This window comes from Penaeus vannamei, chromosome 15 (genome assembly GCF_042767895.1).
Source record: "Penaeus vannamei isolate JL-2024 chromosome 15, ASM4276789v1, whole genome shotgun sequence".
In the NCBI taxonomy this organism is placed as follows: domain Eukaryota; kingdom Metazoa; phylum Arthropoda; class Malacostraca; order Decapoda; family Penaeidae; genus Penaeus; species Penaeus vannamei.
The window spans coordinates 37165231-37185230 of record NC_091563.1 but is presented as its reverse complement, the minus strand read 5'-3'; the positions used below and the strand labels follow the sequence as shown (position 1 = coordinate 37185230).

At 38.0% G+C, this 20000-nt stretch overlaps 1 protein-coding gene across 1 annotated transcript in view; it reads right to left on the bottom strand.

Annotated features, from left to right (window-relative positions):
* Positions 1–1081: 1081 nt before the first annotated feature.
* LOC113816092 (uncharacterized) overlaps positions 1082–20000 on the bottom strand; it is a 32749-nt gene continuing 13830 nt past the window's right edge. Inside the window, exons 5-6 of the mRNA XM_070130232.1 lie at positions 9843–9962; positions 1082–7111 (exon numbers count right to left, since the gene is read on the bottom strand). Of these exons, the coding sequence (XP_069986333.1) occupies positions 4401–7111; positions 9843–9962 (2831 nt within the window). The 3' untranslated portion in view covers positions 1082–4400. The remainder of the gene's footprint in view (positions 7112–9842; positions 9963–20000) is intronic.

Here is a 20000-nt window from a genome sequence, read left to right as displayed (position 1 = left end):
ATAATAGCACAGTGAAATGGATGATAAATAACATGAGGAAAGAGAAAGAGGGGTGATGAGGAGGAGGAGGAGGAGGAGAAAGAGGGGTGGGAGGAGGAGGAGGAGGAGGAGAAAAAGGGGTGGGAGGAGGAGGAGGAGGAGGAGGAGAAAAAGGGGTGGGAGGAGGAGGAGGAGGAGGAGGAGGAGGAGGAGGAGGAGGAGGAGGAGGAGGAGGAGGAGAAAAAGGGGAGGAGGAGGAGGAGGAGGAGGAGGAGGAGGAGGAGGAGGAGGAGGAGAAAAAGGAGGAGGAGGAGGAGGAGGAGTAGAAAAAGGGATGGGAGGAGGAAGAGGAGGAGAAAAAGGGGTGGGAGGAGGAGGAGGAGGAGAAAAGGGGGTGGGAGGAGGAGGAGGAGGAGGAGGAGAAAAAGGAGTGGGAGGAGGAGGAGGAGAAAAAGGGGTGGGAGGAGGAGGAGGAGGAGGAGGCATAAGGAGTAGGAGGAGTGGCAATAGGAAGGAGAGGAGGGGGAGAAGAACAGTGCCACAGAGGAAGAAAGTTCTTTAAAAGAAAAAATATCATATACCATTCTTCAGACATCAAATAATCTAAACTGAATTGCACCTTCTTCAGGTCATTCTTAATATATAACATGAGAATAACAACTACTATGATCATATTAATCTACAAAGATAAGTATATTCATAAGGCAAAGACAAAGTTCCCTAAAACATCACTGGGAAAAATGTACATACCCATTGTAATGCATGGCAGTGGTCTCTGACAATAATAAGCAATTAACTCTATGCTTCTGGCATTTTACCTACACGCCATGCCCACTGTGAGTTCAGTTCTTAATTGCATTTCCATAGATGGCTATACGAGTGCTTAGTCGCCAAGGGATGAATTAAGTGTACTACCACTATCTCAACTGCTTGCCTTTTTCCTTGATTTAACTTGATTTCGGAAATATTCTATCTGATTTCATATTGCTATTAGTATTGATATTGCAACAGTTACAATATCAATAATAATATCAACAACATTTACCTAGGTTGATGGGATGGCAAGAATACATGCCATGTTCTTTGCTTTTTTGTTTCTTGGCTGTCTACACATATTTGGCTCCACTGAGGAGTCTATCACAAATCCTACCTGGCTCACCTGTACCTTTTCCTTGATTTTCAGAAAGATTCTCTTTATTTTTCACTGTTATTAGTATTATTCATACCATTATAAAGACCATAATGTCAACATCAGTATCAAATGCATTAAGAAGGAAAAAAAATCCCCCAAAAGCAAGGAAAGGGGAAATCAGCTGAGGACATGTAGGTTTACTAATTTGCTCCTTGGTGGCTCGCCAATTGTGTAGCCATATATGTGTAAAAAAACAAAACAAAAGGAAACAGTTGTAGACACTACAATAACCCAGTACCATTGGAGTAATAGCACTAAAAAAAAACATTTTCTTGAAAACACACAGAAAGGTCACAGAGGTTTATAAAATGACTCCTTGGTTGTTTTGCATTTGTTTGGGTATCTGCATGTATCTGCATTTACCAAATTTTTACTATAAAGAGCATTATATATTCCCAACAGCATTAGGCAAAATATAACAACTACATTAAATTATGTAGTGTAGTTTCATTCATGGAAATGAAGAAATAAGTTATGAACCTTTGAAGTCTTCGTTCATCATTTAAACATCATTTAGCCCTATCATGATGGGGGCCAGAATTTTCTGTGAGGTAATTATTATGCAACAATTTAGTCTTTTTGGCAGAGTTTGTACTGTGTACAGACGGCCCTGAAGCGAGTCATGATGCACATACACTGCTATTGCTGTACCTGTCACAGATAGGTCAAGTAGTAAATATAACTCTCCCTGCCATCACAAGAGAAATCTTTATTTTGTTGTTGGTTAAAGCACCTTTAGAAACTTAATCCTTTCTTTAAATAAATATGTACATTGTGAAATTAATCATTTGTATTTTCTACAAATATTTTTCTATACCTCTTAATCATCCTGATCATTCACCTATCTTATACTTTCACATACAAAGTAAGATCATCTTGAAGGGATGAAAAGCATGAAACATGTAAGAGATTCAAAACAGAAAACCTTCTATTTATAGTTTTGACCTGAAATGTAAATACCCGAGTATTAAACCAAAAAGAAAATATGCATAAAATATCTGTACACCAAGCTAAATGAAAATCCACAATCTTGGTTAAAGCCAGTCATAACACATCTTATAACAGAAATGGAGGCCATGATAAGTCCCTTCACAGTTACATCCTGATGGTTGCAAGTACCATGACACACCAAGCAAACATGCTCTGTTGTGAGGACAACCTGTGTAACCTAACCAAAACAGGCTAGGTCAGCACAAACTGTTAAAGTAAATTGTAATACTACTGGAGATATATCAGCTTTCACTGGCAAGACTTCAATTATTTTGGTTATCACATAGTTTTCTATATCTGTTGATCATTCTTGAACACTGCATCTTGCCTTGTGTGTGTAATACTGGGCAAAATCTAAGCAGGTTTTACCTGCAAATTTTCCCATTGATTACATTTTCGAATTTTGCCTTTTATCCATTATATATGTGCATACATAACTTTCTTGTCTCTTTGAAGTTTAAAAAATTACCCTTTTTTGCCATGGTTAGGCCCACAGCCGATTAGATGTGCTAAGTTACAATAACTTTAATGCTGAAGATTCAACAAGGCTGTCAAATATGGAATGCATTTTGTGATAGCCCAAAGAGCCTTTGTTATGTCCAAAAATGAACTACTAAAGCACCTTTAGAGAGAACCTAAAGCTACATGATTCTCTTTGTTTCAAAGAAAAAATAAGAAAAAATGCCAATGAAATATGATCTTAATGCATCCATTCTGCAATTTGAAAATCTTTGCAACCAAGTCAGGGGGGAACAAAGCATTATCGACAAAATGTGCTAAGGATGAAGCCAGAAAAACAAAAAAACTACTCTGCTGATACTGTGATAAGTTAATTAACTTATATAATTCAATGAGAAATACTTCCTTTGTTTAATTCAAATATGTGTTGTAACTGCCTATAGGACTCATTTTGTAATGAATGTGGAAGTACATATCACTGAACAGAAATCAACCTTTCCCTGCAAGTTCTAGATAAAGTAGTTAAGTTCATGGTGAGAAGACACTCAACAAAGGTTAATTAACAATATTATACAGCACCAATACCAGTTAATGAAAAGCTACTTTACAATAAGAACCATGTTGTGGAAAGAGTTTAATTCTCCTGACAACATGATTATAAAATGACACTCAAACTTGCAGTAAATAATACTGACAATGGAAAAGATTAGTAACATATAGACTAGGTGCTTCCACACTCTCAAGTATAATACAAGGTGAACAATGGAACTACACGCAACTTGAACCCTATAAATTTCACCACTTATAGGTAGATTTCTCTTATATTTTAGCTGAAAGGAGATCATCCAAAATTAAATATCAATAACATAACTATAGCAGTTTGCAGATTTCTTTAGAGGCAAGACTGAATGCTTAGAATCTAAATAGAAACTTTCTAGATCTGAAAGCATATAAATATCAGTCACTTAAATACCTCCACATAGCTTGACTTTCACAAAGAAAATTTTGTCCTTATCACTGTCCTTTACATAGCTATTATATAAGTATATTTCTACTGTCATAAATATTCTTTGACAGTTTATAAAAAACTGCGTCAACATAGAGTTGTGTTCATGATGGCAAACACTCTTACCAAATTGTTTCGCTTTACGTTTAGGCGAGAGGAAAGCACACGTATAGATGTCATCACATGTGGAAAACAATGGGTAAAATATTTAGATACCCATGCCCAGTCTTCCATGTGGACACAAAAGTGCTATAGGGGTCAAAGCCCACTGCTTGGGGACTGCTCGATTCAGTAATAATATGAAGAAGTGATGCATATACACTCAGTAACCATGATTTAAGTGATCAAAATATCTGTCAATAGGCAGTGCTTTGCTTTTGATTAGAGAAACTTACATTTATTAGATATTTTACCACTGTATGTTTAATGAAGTATATATTGTAACATTTATAAAACCTGATAATATTCAACTGCATAGATAAAGTTGACCAGTAAATCAATCAATATCATTTTTTTTTTTTTTTAAGCATTTAAGCCTTATTTGGCAGCTTTCAGTCTCTCTTAAAGCTTAAAATAATATCAAAAGCTTTAACAATATTATAGAGAGAAAATCATATTAGACTAAAAATATAAGAAAACAAACTGTCTCAGATTCTATTACCCTAGAATATGCCTTACGCAGATAGAACAGAATGCATTTTGGTAGTAAAGAAAATTACAAGATAAAATGTATCAATTTTCTTACACACATGATCATAAACCTAGATCTACTGTTTACTTGAGACTATATCTACTTGCTTTCCATTTATCTGACCATTCTCTCATAATGTAATCTTCATCTATGTCTTTAGGTGAAGGTCCTTCAATGGAAATATATGCCATGGCCATCACTAATGGTCCAGAAAAATTACCAATTAATGTTCCATATGCTAATGCAACATCAAACATACTAAGTTCTACTTTGGCATTTGTGAATGGCAAAACTTTCACTTTCAAGTAAACTTCATGAAGTTTAGGGTAAGCATCACACATATCTGGCTTTTCCCCAAATGCTTCTAATAGATCAAGTACAGTACAACTTTTCTTTTTCCCTAGTAATGTTCTTACAGCATGTATGTCTTGTAACAATTCACAGCTTCTTCCTTTAAATTCCTTCATAAATTTCTCAAATACTTTTTCCATTGTAAAAGTTGTAACCTGTTGTAATCTCATTGTAAAAAAAATCATAGTTTCTTCCAAATATGACTGCAAACTTAAAAGTGCATATGACAAAAATATATCTATAATGCTCAAAATACCTAGGTCTTCAGACTCCTGATCATCCATATGCTTGAACATGGATGCAACAAATTTTCTCAATGCTGTAATTTCAGTAATAGAAGACTGATTGTGCTCTTTTTTGGCAAATACTGAATGTAACCTAGGAAATACTGCTTCTGCAATCTTGAATGCAGACTGATGTGTTATATCCAGTGAGCTAAATTCCAAAGCTTCTAAACTACCGGTCTCCTTATATATTGTATAAGCAATTTCCTGTAGCTTTAAAAAGTTTTTTGAAAAAAAATTAAGAATACTTGCACTCTTTAAGCAATTATGACCATAAGGTTCTTCTAGTTGTAATATTTCCTCTGTTTCAGGAAAGTTGGCAAACATAAATTGAGATGCTTTGCATAACTTTGTAAATGTTTCAAGATAATGAAACAGATCTTTAAAAGTACCCTTGTCTTCTAACCAGGACAAACACTTTTTCAGAGAAGGTAAACGAGCTGGCAATGCAAGTGTGTCCAGGGATCCTATGTTTCTCATATGGGGGATGTCTGCACAGAATGACATTTTCTGAAGATCTACCTGTTTGTACTTTAAATATTGCTTTAAAGTTAATTCCTCGTTTTGTGATTTTCCACAGAAACAAAGTAAGTGTTCTTCACTCTCTCCACTCTGGTTAATCCATCTCATAATGGCTAGACTATTTTTTTCAAAAGCAAGTACACTAAAATATGGTGACTTTTCTAGAGATTCCAGTTGTCTATTTTGCAAGCAAATGGCTATGTGCTTCACCATATATGAAACTATATATTCTTTTTCAGGAGACTTTTGAGGCCCTGGAAATATACCTCCTTCTAAATATGATATCCTTTCTGTTATGCCTTCCAGTCCTGAAACTTCCTTCATATTACCTTTTAACAATGAATAAATATGCCTAAACAATTTTTGTATCTGCAGTTTCTTCACCACAAGCTCCCTGTGTTTCGGAGATTCATCATGGCAACGCAACATTTTAGCTGTCTGAAACACTTTACTTGGGTTAGTTAATACAAACACCTCAAACTGAACAGGATCTGTGCTTCCCCATTTACAATTTTCACATATAAGTGTCTGCTTTTCACAACAATATGTCACCCATGGAAACACCTTCTGCCAGTTTTTAATACATCCTGATAATTCTGGCATAACAGAAGCCATTTTTTTTACTTGAGAACCAGGAACTGCTTCACTTAACATACTTTTAACAGTATTCTCTACTTCATTCACCGCATTTTTCCTTCTTTTTGGGTGACCATCTGCTTGGGATTTACTGTCTGAATTAACAGTTGTTTGGCTAGAGTCATGAAACCTTTTTAAATTACTTTTTTTCTTCTCTTGTATCTTTCCTTCATCTATGTCCTTCCTCATCTCATTTTCTCTATTATCTTCTTCTGAGCACATTTCATCCATTATGCTTCCAGCAATAGATACCACGCTTGTAATCACTGGTAATTGACTATCCTGTGTCTGCGAAAAGATAACATTGTCTGTGTTGATATCATCTTTACTATGGTTATTCTCTTTAGTGTGACATCTTTTTCTGCCTTCATCTGAATAATACTGCATTTTGGTAACAGTGTCAGTATTGATGGCACAATTTGCAGTGCTATCCCCTGATATGTGGTTTCCAGGTCTATCTGGGATATGAACATTGCCACAACTTGTCACTATTCCCTGTAGACTTTCAGCTAGTTTATCATTCTGATTAACATCTTGTACAAATGACACAGACTGCCCTCCAAGATCTGTATTTGTGACTTTGTGACTAGTAACTGGTTTAACTGTGTCTTCTATAACTACACAGGTATTTATTTTGCGTATGTAAATACGCTTACATTTTACATGTATTTTCTTTTTTCCTTCAGTCTTCTTTTCTTTATAAGGAACACTGGTTAGAGATTCACTGTTTGTACTGTATGTGTTGGTCTGTTCACATGACATGTCTCCTTGTCTGTTTTCATCAAGCTCTAAAAGTATCTGTGAAGAGGCATTTACAGTTTCTTGTCCTACATGTACCTCTGGTAATAAACTTGCAATACTAGATGCAGAGACAATATCATTATTGGCATTAATTGCAGCGTCAACAGCTTGATCTGATGTCACGTCTTCCTTACAATTAGTTTCTTTTCTCAACCAGGTGTCTAGCTTTGCATTACCTTCAAGCAGGACATCTAATAATTCTGAAAAAAAAAAAAATAATAATAATTACTTCTAAAGTATCATATTAATAACTCAAATTCAAGCCACACATAATGGCAGTTCCTAGTACTAGCTTGAGGGAAAAACTGGAAGTGGGAAAATAGATCTTCCCTTCTCTCTGCACTCTTGAACGAGGCATAAATGACTGTTTAGATAATGAGGCTAAATGGGGCAGTTTCTCCTTAATGACCACAGCAAGCCTAACAATGGTTGATGGTTTAAACTAATAAATGTGCTAGACATCCAAGGTCACATAGCACTATGGTCAAGGATTGGGGTGATAAGGGTAAAAATTAGTTAATGATCAGGATAAGATGTGTTTGATGTCAAAACTTGTAGAGCACTGTAGGATAGAATGGTAGTGAAACGGGTAGAGAGTGCAGAGTAAATGAAGTACGGTGGGGATATGTAAAGGGGAAGGGGTTAAGAGAATAGGGCAATTGAGATCAAATGATGGGTATTTATGTCTGAAAAAGGGAGAGTAAATTGTATGAGGAAAAATTCAAAAGTCACTGTGAACCAAACATCATTTAATGCTGGTAAAAATGGTAGTTGGAGATACTGGAGAAGAATCCAGAGACTGAGACAAGGGGACAGGGAAAGGTGGTAAAGTATCAGGAACAACATAAGAGAGTTATGTGGGCAAGTAGGCGAGTGGTAAGGATGATGGAGAAAGGAGAGGGAATGGAAAGGAAAATATATGGGGTAAGAAATGATAAGGTGTTTTGGAGGAGAGTGGGAGGAAGAGGAGTAGGAGAAATTTGAGGAGGAGGAGGATGGATATTGGCAAATACTTTGAATGTAAAGGAAATAGGAATAGAGGAAATGGAGGGTGGATGATGTTTTTAGTTTCTGGAGGGGAGCTGGATGGGGAGGTCTGAGAAACAAAGTGTTTCTTGTGAAAAGAGGAAATTGATATCCAAGGAGCAAGGGGGAGAGATGGGTGGAGGAGAGGATGTGGTAGAAGATGGTGTAGAATGTTTGAATTGCCTGGAGTGATAGGTAGTGAGAGGTGGAAGGATAAGCATCGTGGAAGTGGTAGAGACTGGAGTATCCAGAGACTAGAAAAGGAATTTGACTGGGGAAGAGAGGGAGTGGAGATAGGATGGTTCAAGGTAGAGGGCAGAGATGCTGGGGGAGTTACTGAGTTTTCTTGAGAAGATGATAGGGAAACAAAGCGAAGTACTGTTTTGGAATAGGCCGAAAGAGAAAAATCTTGTTGGTGTGCTTCTTGTCTGGCCTCACTCTATGTGAGGCCTACATTGAATCTGAGAACTGCTACCACAGATTCAAGCTTGTAGGTAGGGCAGCTCCTATGAAATACATTATGGGAGCCACCACAATTGGCACAAATGCTTGACTGAGCAGAGCAATTTGTTACAGTTATGACCAGGTTGGGATATAGAGGGGAGTGAGCTGTGGGGTGACAGTTTTTGGCTGGGTGGCAAAAATGCCATTTCTGACATGGACACTGGCACCATCAATATAAACTACATGGGGATGCAAGCTAATCTTAGCAAGATTGGTGTAGGACTTACGATGACCTCTGGGAGATATAATGTACCACTGTACTGCCACTGTATAATCATCAATGAGGCAGGCAACTCGGTTGTTTTCACAGTCTGACCAGTTGTCGTTGTAGACAGGACAATCAGTTCTGGTACACATATGAAGGGAGGAGTATGGGTTGGTAGGAATAGGTTTGCCAGTAAGGTCAGTCAGGATAGATACTGCAAGAGCTTGAGACTCAAAAGTAACAGTTACAAGGTGTGAATGATCTGAACGACTGTGAAAGGAAACTTTGCCTGCTTGTTTTTGGAGACATTGTTGGAATAGAAGGGTATTGTCTGAGTAAGGGGCTGCAGGGGGCTTCACAATGAATTGATCCCACTTGGTTGGTCCCAAAAGAGTATTCAAAAGATTTGCAGAGGTGGAAGCAGTAGAAGGCTGAGGATGGGAGGAAGTGGGGTGGTGTGAAGCAAGGGCAATAAGGATGAGTAGTAATAAATGATGGGGGGGGGGGGGTGAACACTGTGCAATAGGAGATGGAGTGGAGGAAGTTGGGTGAGAGGGAGGGGTGTATTCTGAAGGTTGAGTAATAATCTGAGTGGAAAATTTGAAATGAACATAGTTGATAGCAAACATTAAAGAGGATGTATTAGTCTCAGTGGTCAGAGCTGTGGTCAAAAGAAAGGCTAGCCTTAATGCCCCTAATGAAGGTAATAATCTTCATTATTTGCCATGGTGAGCCTGAAATAAATGAGAAAAAGAAATGGTCTACCCCTAAGGGTCTCCATAACGGATAAGGACGAGGCTATCAACCAAAGGCATACTGTGCCCACGGCTCCCAAATGCCATTCAGGACTCACAAAAAGCCAGCTTTCATCCCTTCAGCACGGCTCTTACACTCAAGAAATGGACAGATGGGGTCGAAGAAGAGAAGGAAAAGGAAAGCGGGAGAGGAAAAGAACATGCCAAATTAGTTGAGGTGAGTGCTGAGGTCCTAAGTAGGGGTGATCCCCTATACTGGACCTCAGTATTGTCTTCTAAGCCTACCCCATGACAATAACGGATAAAGCAGCAAGTGATTGTCAGCCATTGCATGAAGGTTAATTTTAGAGACCTTTCAATGTTAGTCTCCTACCAAATATACTTTATTTATTCAGTCTTATAATAATTATGAAACAAAGGGGATAAGCAAATATTGTGTACCTGGTTTCCTCATGTATAAAAGAGAATTTGCTTTTATCCTTTTGTATATTGCATTATTCTTCTTCTTTTCAACCTTCCTCACAGCTGGGTTGAGTATCACAAGCCGATCTCGTACCCTACCTGTAAAATAAGGGAAGGTAAGATGACTCAGAGGTAAAGATCATTTATTCAAATCTACTTACAACACAATCCGAAATACATTTGTTTTTAAATATGCTCAATTAATTTGTGACCTGTTGAGTTTCTGAGGTCCACCACAATACTGATAATATCAATATACCCAATATTTGAGGGGTAGACTTATTATAAGCAATTTTGCCATAAGGAAGTTACCTCATTGCTAATCTATCATTGAGTTATGTTTCTCTATACTCTGTCTTAAACTTTAAATCTCTGGGGAACAAAGGTCTAAGCATGTGCATTATTTCAGGTATGTTTACCCTGTGGTACCATGAACAGCGGGCCAAAATTAAGATGTCTTGATTCCCAGTGACTTTCAATCATTTTTAATCATTAAAAATATCAAAGGGTAACTCATCCAACATTTTGCTTATTTGTCTTATATTTTCTTTTAAATAAAGCCCATTCTTTAAGATATTCATTGAAGTATATCTTTAAATGAAAATGATTAAAACTACATTGGCATTTGTTTATGGTATGTAAACATAAACATTTTAGAGGCGACTTTTTTTATATTTTAGCACATATGTTAATAATTTGATTATACCAAATTCAGGACACAAAACAAAATAAAACAAAACATTTTCATTCACCCAAAAAATGACATCTACTTAACCTGGTAAACAACTATATGCTACAACGACCTCCACATACTTCTGTAAATTTCTTGCCTCTTTCTTCTCCTCCTCCACTTTCCAAAAGCCTTATCTTATATAACATATCAAATAAACACATGACTGAGTTTCTGTCTGGAGACCACTGCAACTGAGTGAAAATTAGCAGTTGTCATTCAAACAAAGGGTACCTTTGACTGCTGAGTCAGCTGCTAGATTGGGTAAATTCAACTCAGATAGGTCTTGCTATTATTTCCTTGCTGACTATGAATTTTGTGTGTGTGTGTGTGTGTGTGTGTGTGTGTGTGTGTGTGTGTGTGTGTGTGTGTGTGTGTGTGTGTGTGTGTGTGTGTGTGTGTGTGTGTGTGTGTGTGTGTGTGCGCGCGCGCGCGCATGCGTGCGTGAACCCACACCCAAACCCACACAGATGAGTCAAAAATACAAAACATCAGCCACAGTCTATAAAAGAAATAACAATCTCACTACTTCCTGGATACTTCCACCATAAACAGAAATTATAAAAGCTGAATTATGGAATATAAAGCAAGGCATAATACATACATAAAACAACAAAATAATAGAAGCAGTAATGTTCACTAATACAAAATTAGCACTAATCACATGTCCAAGCCTTAATTCATACAGAATTTACCCACCACATACTCTAACTATCACCTGACACTAATGACCGTATGCTTACAGAAATTGTGTAATGCAAATCAGTTCTTGACAAAATATTCTTATGCTAGATTCTTCACGTTTGTAGGGTCCTACCTTAACTTTATGACACTCAGTTTGAAAAATACAATGTTCTTATCCTCTTGCCTTACTTCGGTATACCAGTTGATTTTTTGGGGTATTATTCTTTAGTATAGGATTTTGCGCTTAGAAGAGTGGATTCCACAATTTCTTTAAGCATACAACCGTGAGTCCCCAACTCCTCATCACAGAATTTATTCAAAATCCAAGTTGCGGTGACTAGACATGTTCTTTGGATTCTGCCCAAAAGGAGGGATCGACTAGACTTAAGCAGTGAGTGGTGCTTTCTGTGATAATTTTCTGTATGTGAAGTCTTATTGTTCTATCTGCAGATTAGTTTTTGTACTGACAACTGCAACCTTATGTTCTCTACAAGAATATAATTCATTTGACCTGGTTTAGTGCATCCATCTATAAATATCAACCAAGAAAAATTCTTCATGTTTGAATGACTATCAAATAGAGGCAGAAATAAAATACAATTTCAAGTACATGGTGGGTTTACCCTAACAATGCCCAAATATCATTGTTGAAATTGTAGTATCCCTGGCTCAGGTTGGCTTGTAATTCCAAGGATATTTGTCTGCTATCATGAAAACAAAATGACAGTCTATGACATATTCTATAAATCTGTGCTTAAAATAGGTGTTATGACTAAGGCCTCGACTCCATGTCAGCAAATTTATTTGACAACCTAAGTTGCCGAGATTAGGAGTGCAGGGCAGGTTGATGGGGGGGCTCTGTCCCCCAACATTCCCCTACGAAACATTGCCTTTATCTAGTATGCACTGCAAGACAGTGCTGAAACTTGGAAGGACCAAGTGGACTTAGGCTGTTAGTGGCACTTTCTGCTGCTCTTTCCTATATTTGAGGCATTATTGTTTGTGTTTGCAGAGTAGTTCTTGTATCAACGACTAGAACTTTTTATTCTCTACAAGAATATCATCTTCAATTTCCTGTACCTTATTGTGTCTTTATCGTAAAAACCAACCAGCCCCCCAGAGATTGAAGGATATGGACACCACCATCTTATAGACCATAAGAAAGAGTAAGGAGAAACATAGTTTAAGCTGCAGCAAAAATGTCTGCTGTACAACACTGCTGAGAGACTAAATCCACAACACCCTCATATAACCAGAATTCTTTATGTTCATTTTCAATAAACTGACAGAAAGTGATAATTAATAGGGAATATATAGAAGTTAGGAAAGGTTAGGTTGGGTGTTTGGGTTCACATAATACCCTGGTTTTGAGACTTTGTCAAACAATTCCCACTAACTTAAAGAAAACAGATGTGAAGAACTCTGGCTGAGTGAGGGTGTTATGGACTTAGTCTCTGAACAGTGATATTTTTATCCTTTCACTGTAAATACGAGGCCACTGCAACTGTAGATGTGTTATTTACAAGTAGATTCCTTGTGTGTAAGATGGTGGGGTCTATTTCCCTCCATGTCTGTGCGTTGCTCTCAGTAACATATCCCTACAACTAATTTTTAATGGCATCTTTTTGTAAGCAAATTTAAACCCCTCTTCTACACCGCTTTTGCAACAGCCCTGTGATTAACCCAAATCTGATTTGCATATTTCCTTTTTCATTAAATAGAGCAAACCTTTCTGTATTACATGCAAAAGTATTAGCACTGTGTTTTGAGATTTTACCCTTGTTTACCCTCTCAACAAAGTAAATAAAGAAAACACATGCGATCATAGGCAATCACAAAGTTGAACAATAATCCATTGGAAATGCTAATGAATGAGCAAAGGATAAGAGTACAGCCCTGGGCCCAAGTAGATGTAAGAACATTAACAAACGTTCATTCATAATCTGACAATCCTGACCTCTTTGGTCTACATCATGGTCCAGTATGGAACCAATGCAACATCCATCCTGCTAAATATAAGGTGCAAGGGAATACCAACAATAACAAGAACAAGAGGCAACATACCATCACCATTACTTTACGCTGTCCATTCATGATACTCGTTAAAAAGTTGAGTATGTCAACTTATTAGCTTTAAAAGAAATGGCAGTAGTATCGCGCCCTGACCGACTACAAAAAAGAGCCGTTTCGAAAGCTTCGCTACAAGTGTTGTACGGGAAACAACGTGAGCTAGCCACTGACAGCCGTATGACTTGAGGACACTTGTTTACATTGGAGTTGCCAGAAAGCAAAATGGTGCAGATTTTCCTGCTATTTCTTAAAAACTACTATTTGGGTTTTTGATAATGGTTAAAGATAATCAATTAGGTGCCAAAAGAAAGACTATTTACAGTCGAAAATTTATTCATCATAGGTATTCATGTAGTAACGGCATGTCACGTTGCTATAACAACGGCGATCTGACGCTAAGGTCTTCTTGAATGAACACACGAAACCTAGCTAGCACCAAAAAATACATTTGTCTTTGCTAGAACTCTTGTAAGTATAAAAGGTACGCTTGCGCCAAAACCAAATCATAGCAGGAAATTCATAGGTTGGGAATGATGTATAATATAACCCAAATATAAAACCATAAAGTCAGAAATACTAGTCATTTACTATTTACGAAGACAGTTCCAAAATGCTAGAGCATTCGGACGAAATTTAGAAAACAAGACGCTTGTCTCATTATATTTATTCAGCAAAAAAATATATAAAAAAAATTGCTTGCGCGGTAATTTTACATAACAGTACCACTTACACTCATTTTCACACTCGTTTTGGAACGTAAAAGCAAGGTCAATATAAGTGTTCATTACAAGTACTTTTATTACCATTGTTATTATCTTTATTATAACTATTATAATAATTATTCTTATGATTATCATTGTCATTAATATTACCATTATCGCAATTTTAATATAATCCTTATTATCAGTACTATCAACACTATCATTGTTATCATCATTATTATTATCATTATAATTACTGTTATTACATTTATCATTACTGTTATTACATTTATTATTACTGTTATTATATTTATTATTACTGTTATTGTCATTACTACCATAGTTATTGTTATTTCATTAGTACTATCATTATCACAATGATTGTTACCATTAATATTACTGATGTCATCATTACTATTATTATTATTATTATTATCATTATCATTATAACCATAATAATGGTGATGATGGTAATAATGATAACAATAATGATAATGAATAATAATAACAATAATGATAATGATAATAACAATAATACCATATCCCCATTCCAACGCGTGATTTTTTTTCTATAAATTCCAACTCCATTTTTTCTATAACAATAATTTCTATTATGACAGTTACCTTTAATTAACTTTTGGAATAAGTTTCGATGGCATAACATCCTTCTACAGGGTTCTCAAGCGTCGAGGAACTGCCAAAAGTAGCATTTCATAATTCAGCCTTCTCTCGTAGTCTGCGCTCTCAAAATGGATGCTGCAAATTCTTCACAGTTGACCTTTTTCTTTTCACATAAAATTACCCACTCTTTTCTTGCTCCCTCCTCCTTTGGAAATCGGCGATAAAGAACATCTTCAGGGCGGTCCACAGATCTGCATCCAACTACTGAACAGTTACAGGGCATTGCGGCTTTGCGCGCGCCTGATGGTCGAGCGAGCGAAAACGGGAGAGAATAGGGGATCCTTAAGCTCTACATGCCAGAATGAGATGATTGGCGTCGAACCCGCGAGGCTTTACCACCACGTGACGTCTAAACTGCTCAACTGTTATCCCTTGTGCTAAGCCTTCTCCTCCTTCACAAGTGTCTAAACACTCGAGTGGCACCCTTTCTCCTTCTACTGTTGCCGCACATATAATATACTATGTATATTTTACACATATACCCTATACAATGATACTTGTCCATACGTACCAAGCTTTCCTCCAACATATCACCGGATGCGACATTCCGTAGGCCTTCCGCCTTGTGAAGCACTGTTTACACAAACATTCTCTTCTCTCGACTAGCACCTCATAAGGCGCGATTACCTTACCAACTTCTCGATTAGATCTGTATAAAGAGGGTCGCCTGCGAGCGACAGGCAGACAGCCCATAGTAACCTAGTCGGATCGAAGCTCTGTCCACCACCTGTAAGTTACCAAGACGTCTGCTGATTCCACTCCACCACCAAGTTCACCTGTTCCTGCCAGACATGACTGTCTGCACTCTGACGGTATATCGGCCACGTTATACCAATCACGCTCGCGGTAGGCCTTCCTCCTCGCACGTAAATAAACACCACCTCCAGCCACAGTCGTGCCATAGGCAAGAAATAATGCAAGAAGTTTCTCCAACTTATACTTCCTTCCTTCTCTTACTAGCCCTTACACTTTATATATTTTTTACCCCCTTTCCTTAGCTAAATTTATTTCTACCGCAGGGTCCTGGGGCCGCACGATGAGCCAGGCGAAATTTTTCCTGCTGTCGCCACCCGGTTCGACTTACGCATAGCAGAGATTTTACGTTTTTTGTGTTAATTAGAGCCCAGACTATCCATAAACCCCATATAGTAATGATGTAGCTACTTTATACTAAATGTAAACGACTGAAGCATGTAAAGGCTAAAACTCCCACATAAAATGTCAAATACCTCTACAAACTCGTATGATAAAGGCCTATAATTAATCAGTATGTTATTACATTATGAAAATAAATGTCCTTGGGAGACAGACAGTGGTTAGTTTATATTTCTAGATATCAACGCCTTCTAGCGGTTAATTCCAACAAATAAAACGATTCAAGGTTACTCGGTAACTACGAACCGCTTGTAACTCTAACCGTTCCTCGTTATCTCAGCACACCTCTGTACATGTGTCCGCATGTGCACACGTTTGCATGTGTACACATGTTTATATATACATGTGCACACGTTTGCATGTGTACACATGTTTATATATACATGTGCACATATGTGTAAACATATGTACGCAATTTTACATGTACACCTACATAGACATGTATGCAAATGTAAGCATAAGCAGATGCTAGAAAACATTAATACAAGTGGCCTGAGACTAGCAATAATTGTGTTTATGCATACGTACGCTATAAAATATGCGCAGTAAGTTAAGTCAGCGCTTTTTAATCCCATATATTTTTGGTACATTTTTGAAAACCTAAAAAGGAAAATTCTGATTTCTTTGCATTCTTCTTTTAAGGTAACCAATGAACTGAAATCGCATAGTAGAAGTGATAACCACTGTAAATAATCACGTACTGACTTTTTTTTTATTTTTGAGTGATAATTGAAATTCACGCAAGTAGGTCATTCTCAAATAGTGCTGATGACAGACTTGAATAACATCAAAACTGTAGTATGTATAATGAACAGGATTTCTTTCTACGTTTATGGGGTTATAGACTATGATACTTGATCAATTTTATTCAGTTTTTCTTTGTTGCTTATTTGTAATCAATTGTATGTTCTTTGTATAAATATCTTCACATCTCTCAAAATGTTATTGTTGACTGTAGATCTTAACCTATACTTAGATTTAAATTTGAGTTAATGATTTTTATTTACATTTAGGAGATTAAGTAGATAAGTTCTGTTTCAACCGAATCTTGAACATTGTCATATTAAATGTTTAACTGTTTCTACTTTGTGTCTGCACCATTTTTTTCTTCAAGTCTTATTTTATGGAAGTATCATTATCTTAATCTTGTATGTTCAGTAAAGTTCTTGTTAGGCATACATCTATTTTCTTTTTTTTTTTGGTTTCATTGTTTTGCTCATGATTGTGGTTGCTTGTCTCTGAAAGGATAATCTTTTCTGTTTAAGATGTGTGTGTGTGTGTGTGTGTGTGTGTGTGTGTGTGTGTGTGTGTGTGTGTGTGTGTGTGTGTGTGTGTGTGTGTGTGTGTGTGTGTGACGTGGACGAATTGCGGCAAAGCGTAGTCAGGCAGCGCCAGGCAGAAACTTGTGAACTTGGAAAGCGATGAGGGATCAGCAGACGTCTTAGCAGAGTTTCTTAGAGTTTCAACGGGTTTATTTGGTTGAAGAGAGATACAGGTGATGGACAGAGAACCGTTCCGGCCAGGATGGCGTAGGCCGTCTGTCTCTTTATACAGATCTAACCGAGGTGTTGGTAAGGTGGACACGCCATATAAGGAGCGAGAGGAGAGGAGAGAGAGAGGAGAGAGGAGAGAGGAAAGAGGAGAGAGGAAAGAGGAGAGAGGAGAGAGGAGAGAGGAGAGAGGAGAGAGAAGAGAGGAGAGAGGAGAGAGGAGAGAGGAGAGAGGAGAGAGGAGAGAGAGAGAGAGAGAGAGAGAGAGAGAGAGAGAGAGAGAGAGAGAGAGAGAGAGAGAGAGAGAGAGAGAGAGAGAGAGAGAGAGAGAGAGAGAGAGAGAGAGAGAGAGAGAGAGAGAGAGAGAGAGAGAGAGAGAGAGAGAGAGAGAGAGAGAGAGAGAGAGAGAGAGAGAGAGAGAGAGAGAGAGAGAGAGAAAAGACGCGTTCGTGTAAACCGAGCGACATCAACGAGGAGAAAGGCCTACGAGAACGGACGCGTGCGTGAATGTACTGGGCGAGTTATTCAAGTTGTGTGGAGTAAAAGTAAGTGTGGCGATAGCAGAGAAGCGAGGCAAAGGCTGAGGTACTTAAAGACCCGAGGCCTGAGGAGAAGCCTATGGTCTTAGGTGTGGAGAGTAAGAGTTAGCTTGTGGTAACTCGGTGTGCAAGAATGTACTAGGCTAAGATTAGGATGAAAGTACCTGAACATAAGGATAGCTTGAGCCTTACAGTGTGTGTGTGTGTGTGTGTGTGTGTGTGTGTGTGTGTGTGTGTGTGTGTGTGTGTGTGTGTGTGTGTGTGTGTGTGTGTGTGTGTGTGTGTGTGTGTGTGTGTGTGTGTGTGTGTGTGTGTGTGTGCGTGTGCGTCCATCTAATGTCCACAATTTTTAATGTGAAAGAAGGCTTTACACTTAATAAAAATTCAATATAAAACTACATCAAATACATTCCCAACACTAACGTAATTTGCAGAAAATTTATGGCGGATGCGGAAAGACTCGAATGTAATAAGTTTCATTTTGTTCTTGTCAAATATAGTTAAAATCGACCCAATAGACGAAAAAAATGCTTTCCTATCTTTCGTACATTGCAGGCTAATTCTTGTTGACGTTGTTGTCAGGGAATGTAAGCATTGCGGCGAGCCGAACGCCACCCTGTTATATTATTTACAGAATTGTGAACACACGCAATTTCTGAGACAGGGACCCCCCACCACGGCCGCCGGGCCGGTAAAAAGGGTATCCCAGATGCTTACGCCGTGGCAGCTGGATCGCTTGCTTGCAATCCAGCCTCCACAATAAGCATACAGTAAAAAAAAAAAAAAAAAAAAAAGAGTCAACTAGAAATAGGTGACACAGGTCGGGCCACTCTAGAGCAAAAGCCCGGGCGAAGCTAGACAGCAAATCGAACTGAACTGAATTCGAGATGCCAGGGAAGGAGAGCACAAGCCGTTTCCATTTCCTGTGTGATTTATGCCGGGGGGTTTCCGCCTGGCCTCCTAAAACACTGTCCCAACCTGCTCCTATTTCGAACTGGGGGGGGGGGGGCTTATGTAGGTCTAAGCCACTCGTCTCTCACGCCAATGAACAAATGACAGACGATGATTATATATCAGGAATGCATTCGGAACACAAGCTCATATCGAAATAAAGAAATGGAAGAAAATAACATTGGGAATACATGCAGGGTGTAACAGGGTGGCTTACATTACTTTTTCCTTTAACACAATATATGAGATCTTATAATATCAGGGAAAGTAATATGTGATTTTACCCGAGCATACTTTCTCTAAAACAAAGAAGACACGCGTGACGTCACTCTCACATGAGATCGAATGAAATGATCGCTGTGCATAGTCTCAGACCGCTTGGCCAAGTCTGCGCTGTAGGGGAATCCACAATGAAAAAGCCCGCGATTCCATCAAATGTTTAATATCAGTATGACTCGCTGGTCTTGCAACGATCATTTGGGGAAAAAGTTACCAAAGGATGTCGAATACTTTAACTATACATCCTAACAAAATTCGAAAAAATTGTATGCCACTTTTGAGCGATCTACCCCCGGCTAAAACTGCTAAATTACTCTTTTAAGCAACGTTTACCCCTACTTAGGATATATCTAAAATCATTCAAAGTTATTCCACAGTTAGGGGTTTAACTGGGGGTATCTATAGTAGTGAAACACCCAAAAGAGTGACAAACTTACCTTGCCCCGGTCGTCATTTCTACCCGAGAAAATAGGACGGGTCTCAGTACAGAAAAAAAACACAAGTATCAAGGCGTGTGCACATTACATAAGTGATCCCTACCGAGAATTCCATCCCGTTTTCTTTACCCACATAATACAACCTGTACTGCGGCTTTGTTCATCATTATTTTGAACTGACGATAAAACAAAATGTTAAAATGTGTTTCCATGCATCGCATTATGGTTATGCGATGGGAATATTATGCATTTGCCAAGTGGAACGTAAACTATCTACATCACACGTTATATTAAGCACACCTAGAAAGGGTAAGCGTCAGGCGTAAATAAAAAAATAGTCAAGCATCATGCCAACGCAAAAGCATACCCACACGACACTAAAAGTAACACCAACATTAAAACAATCCTTTAAAAAACAAA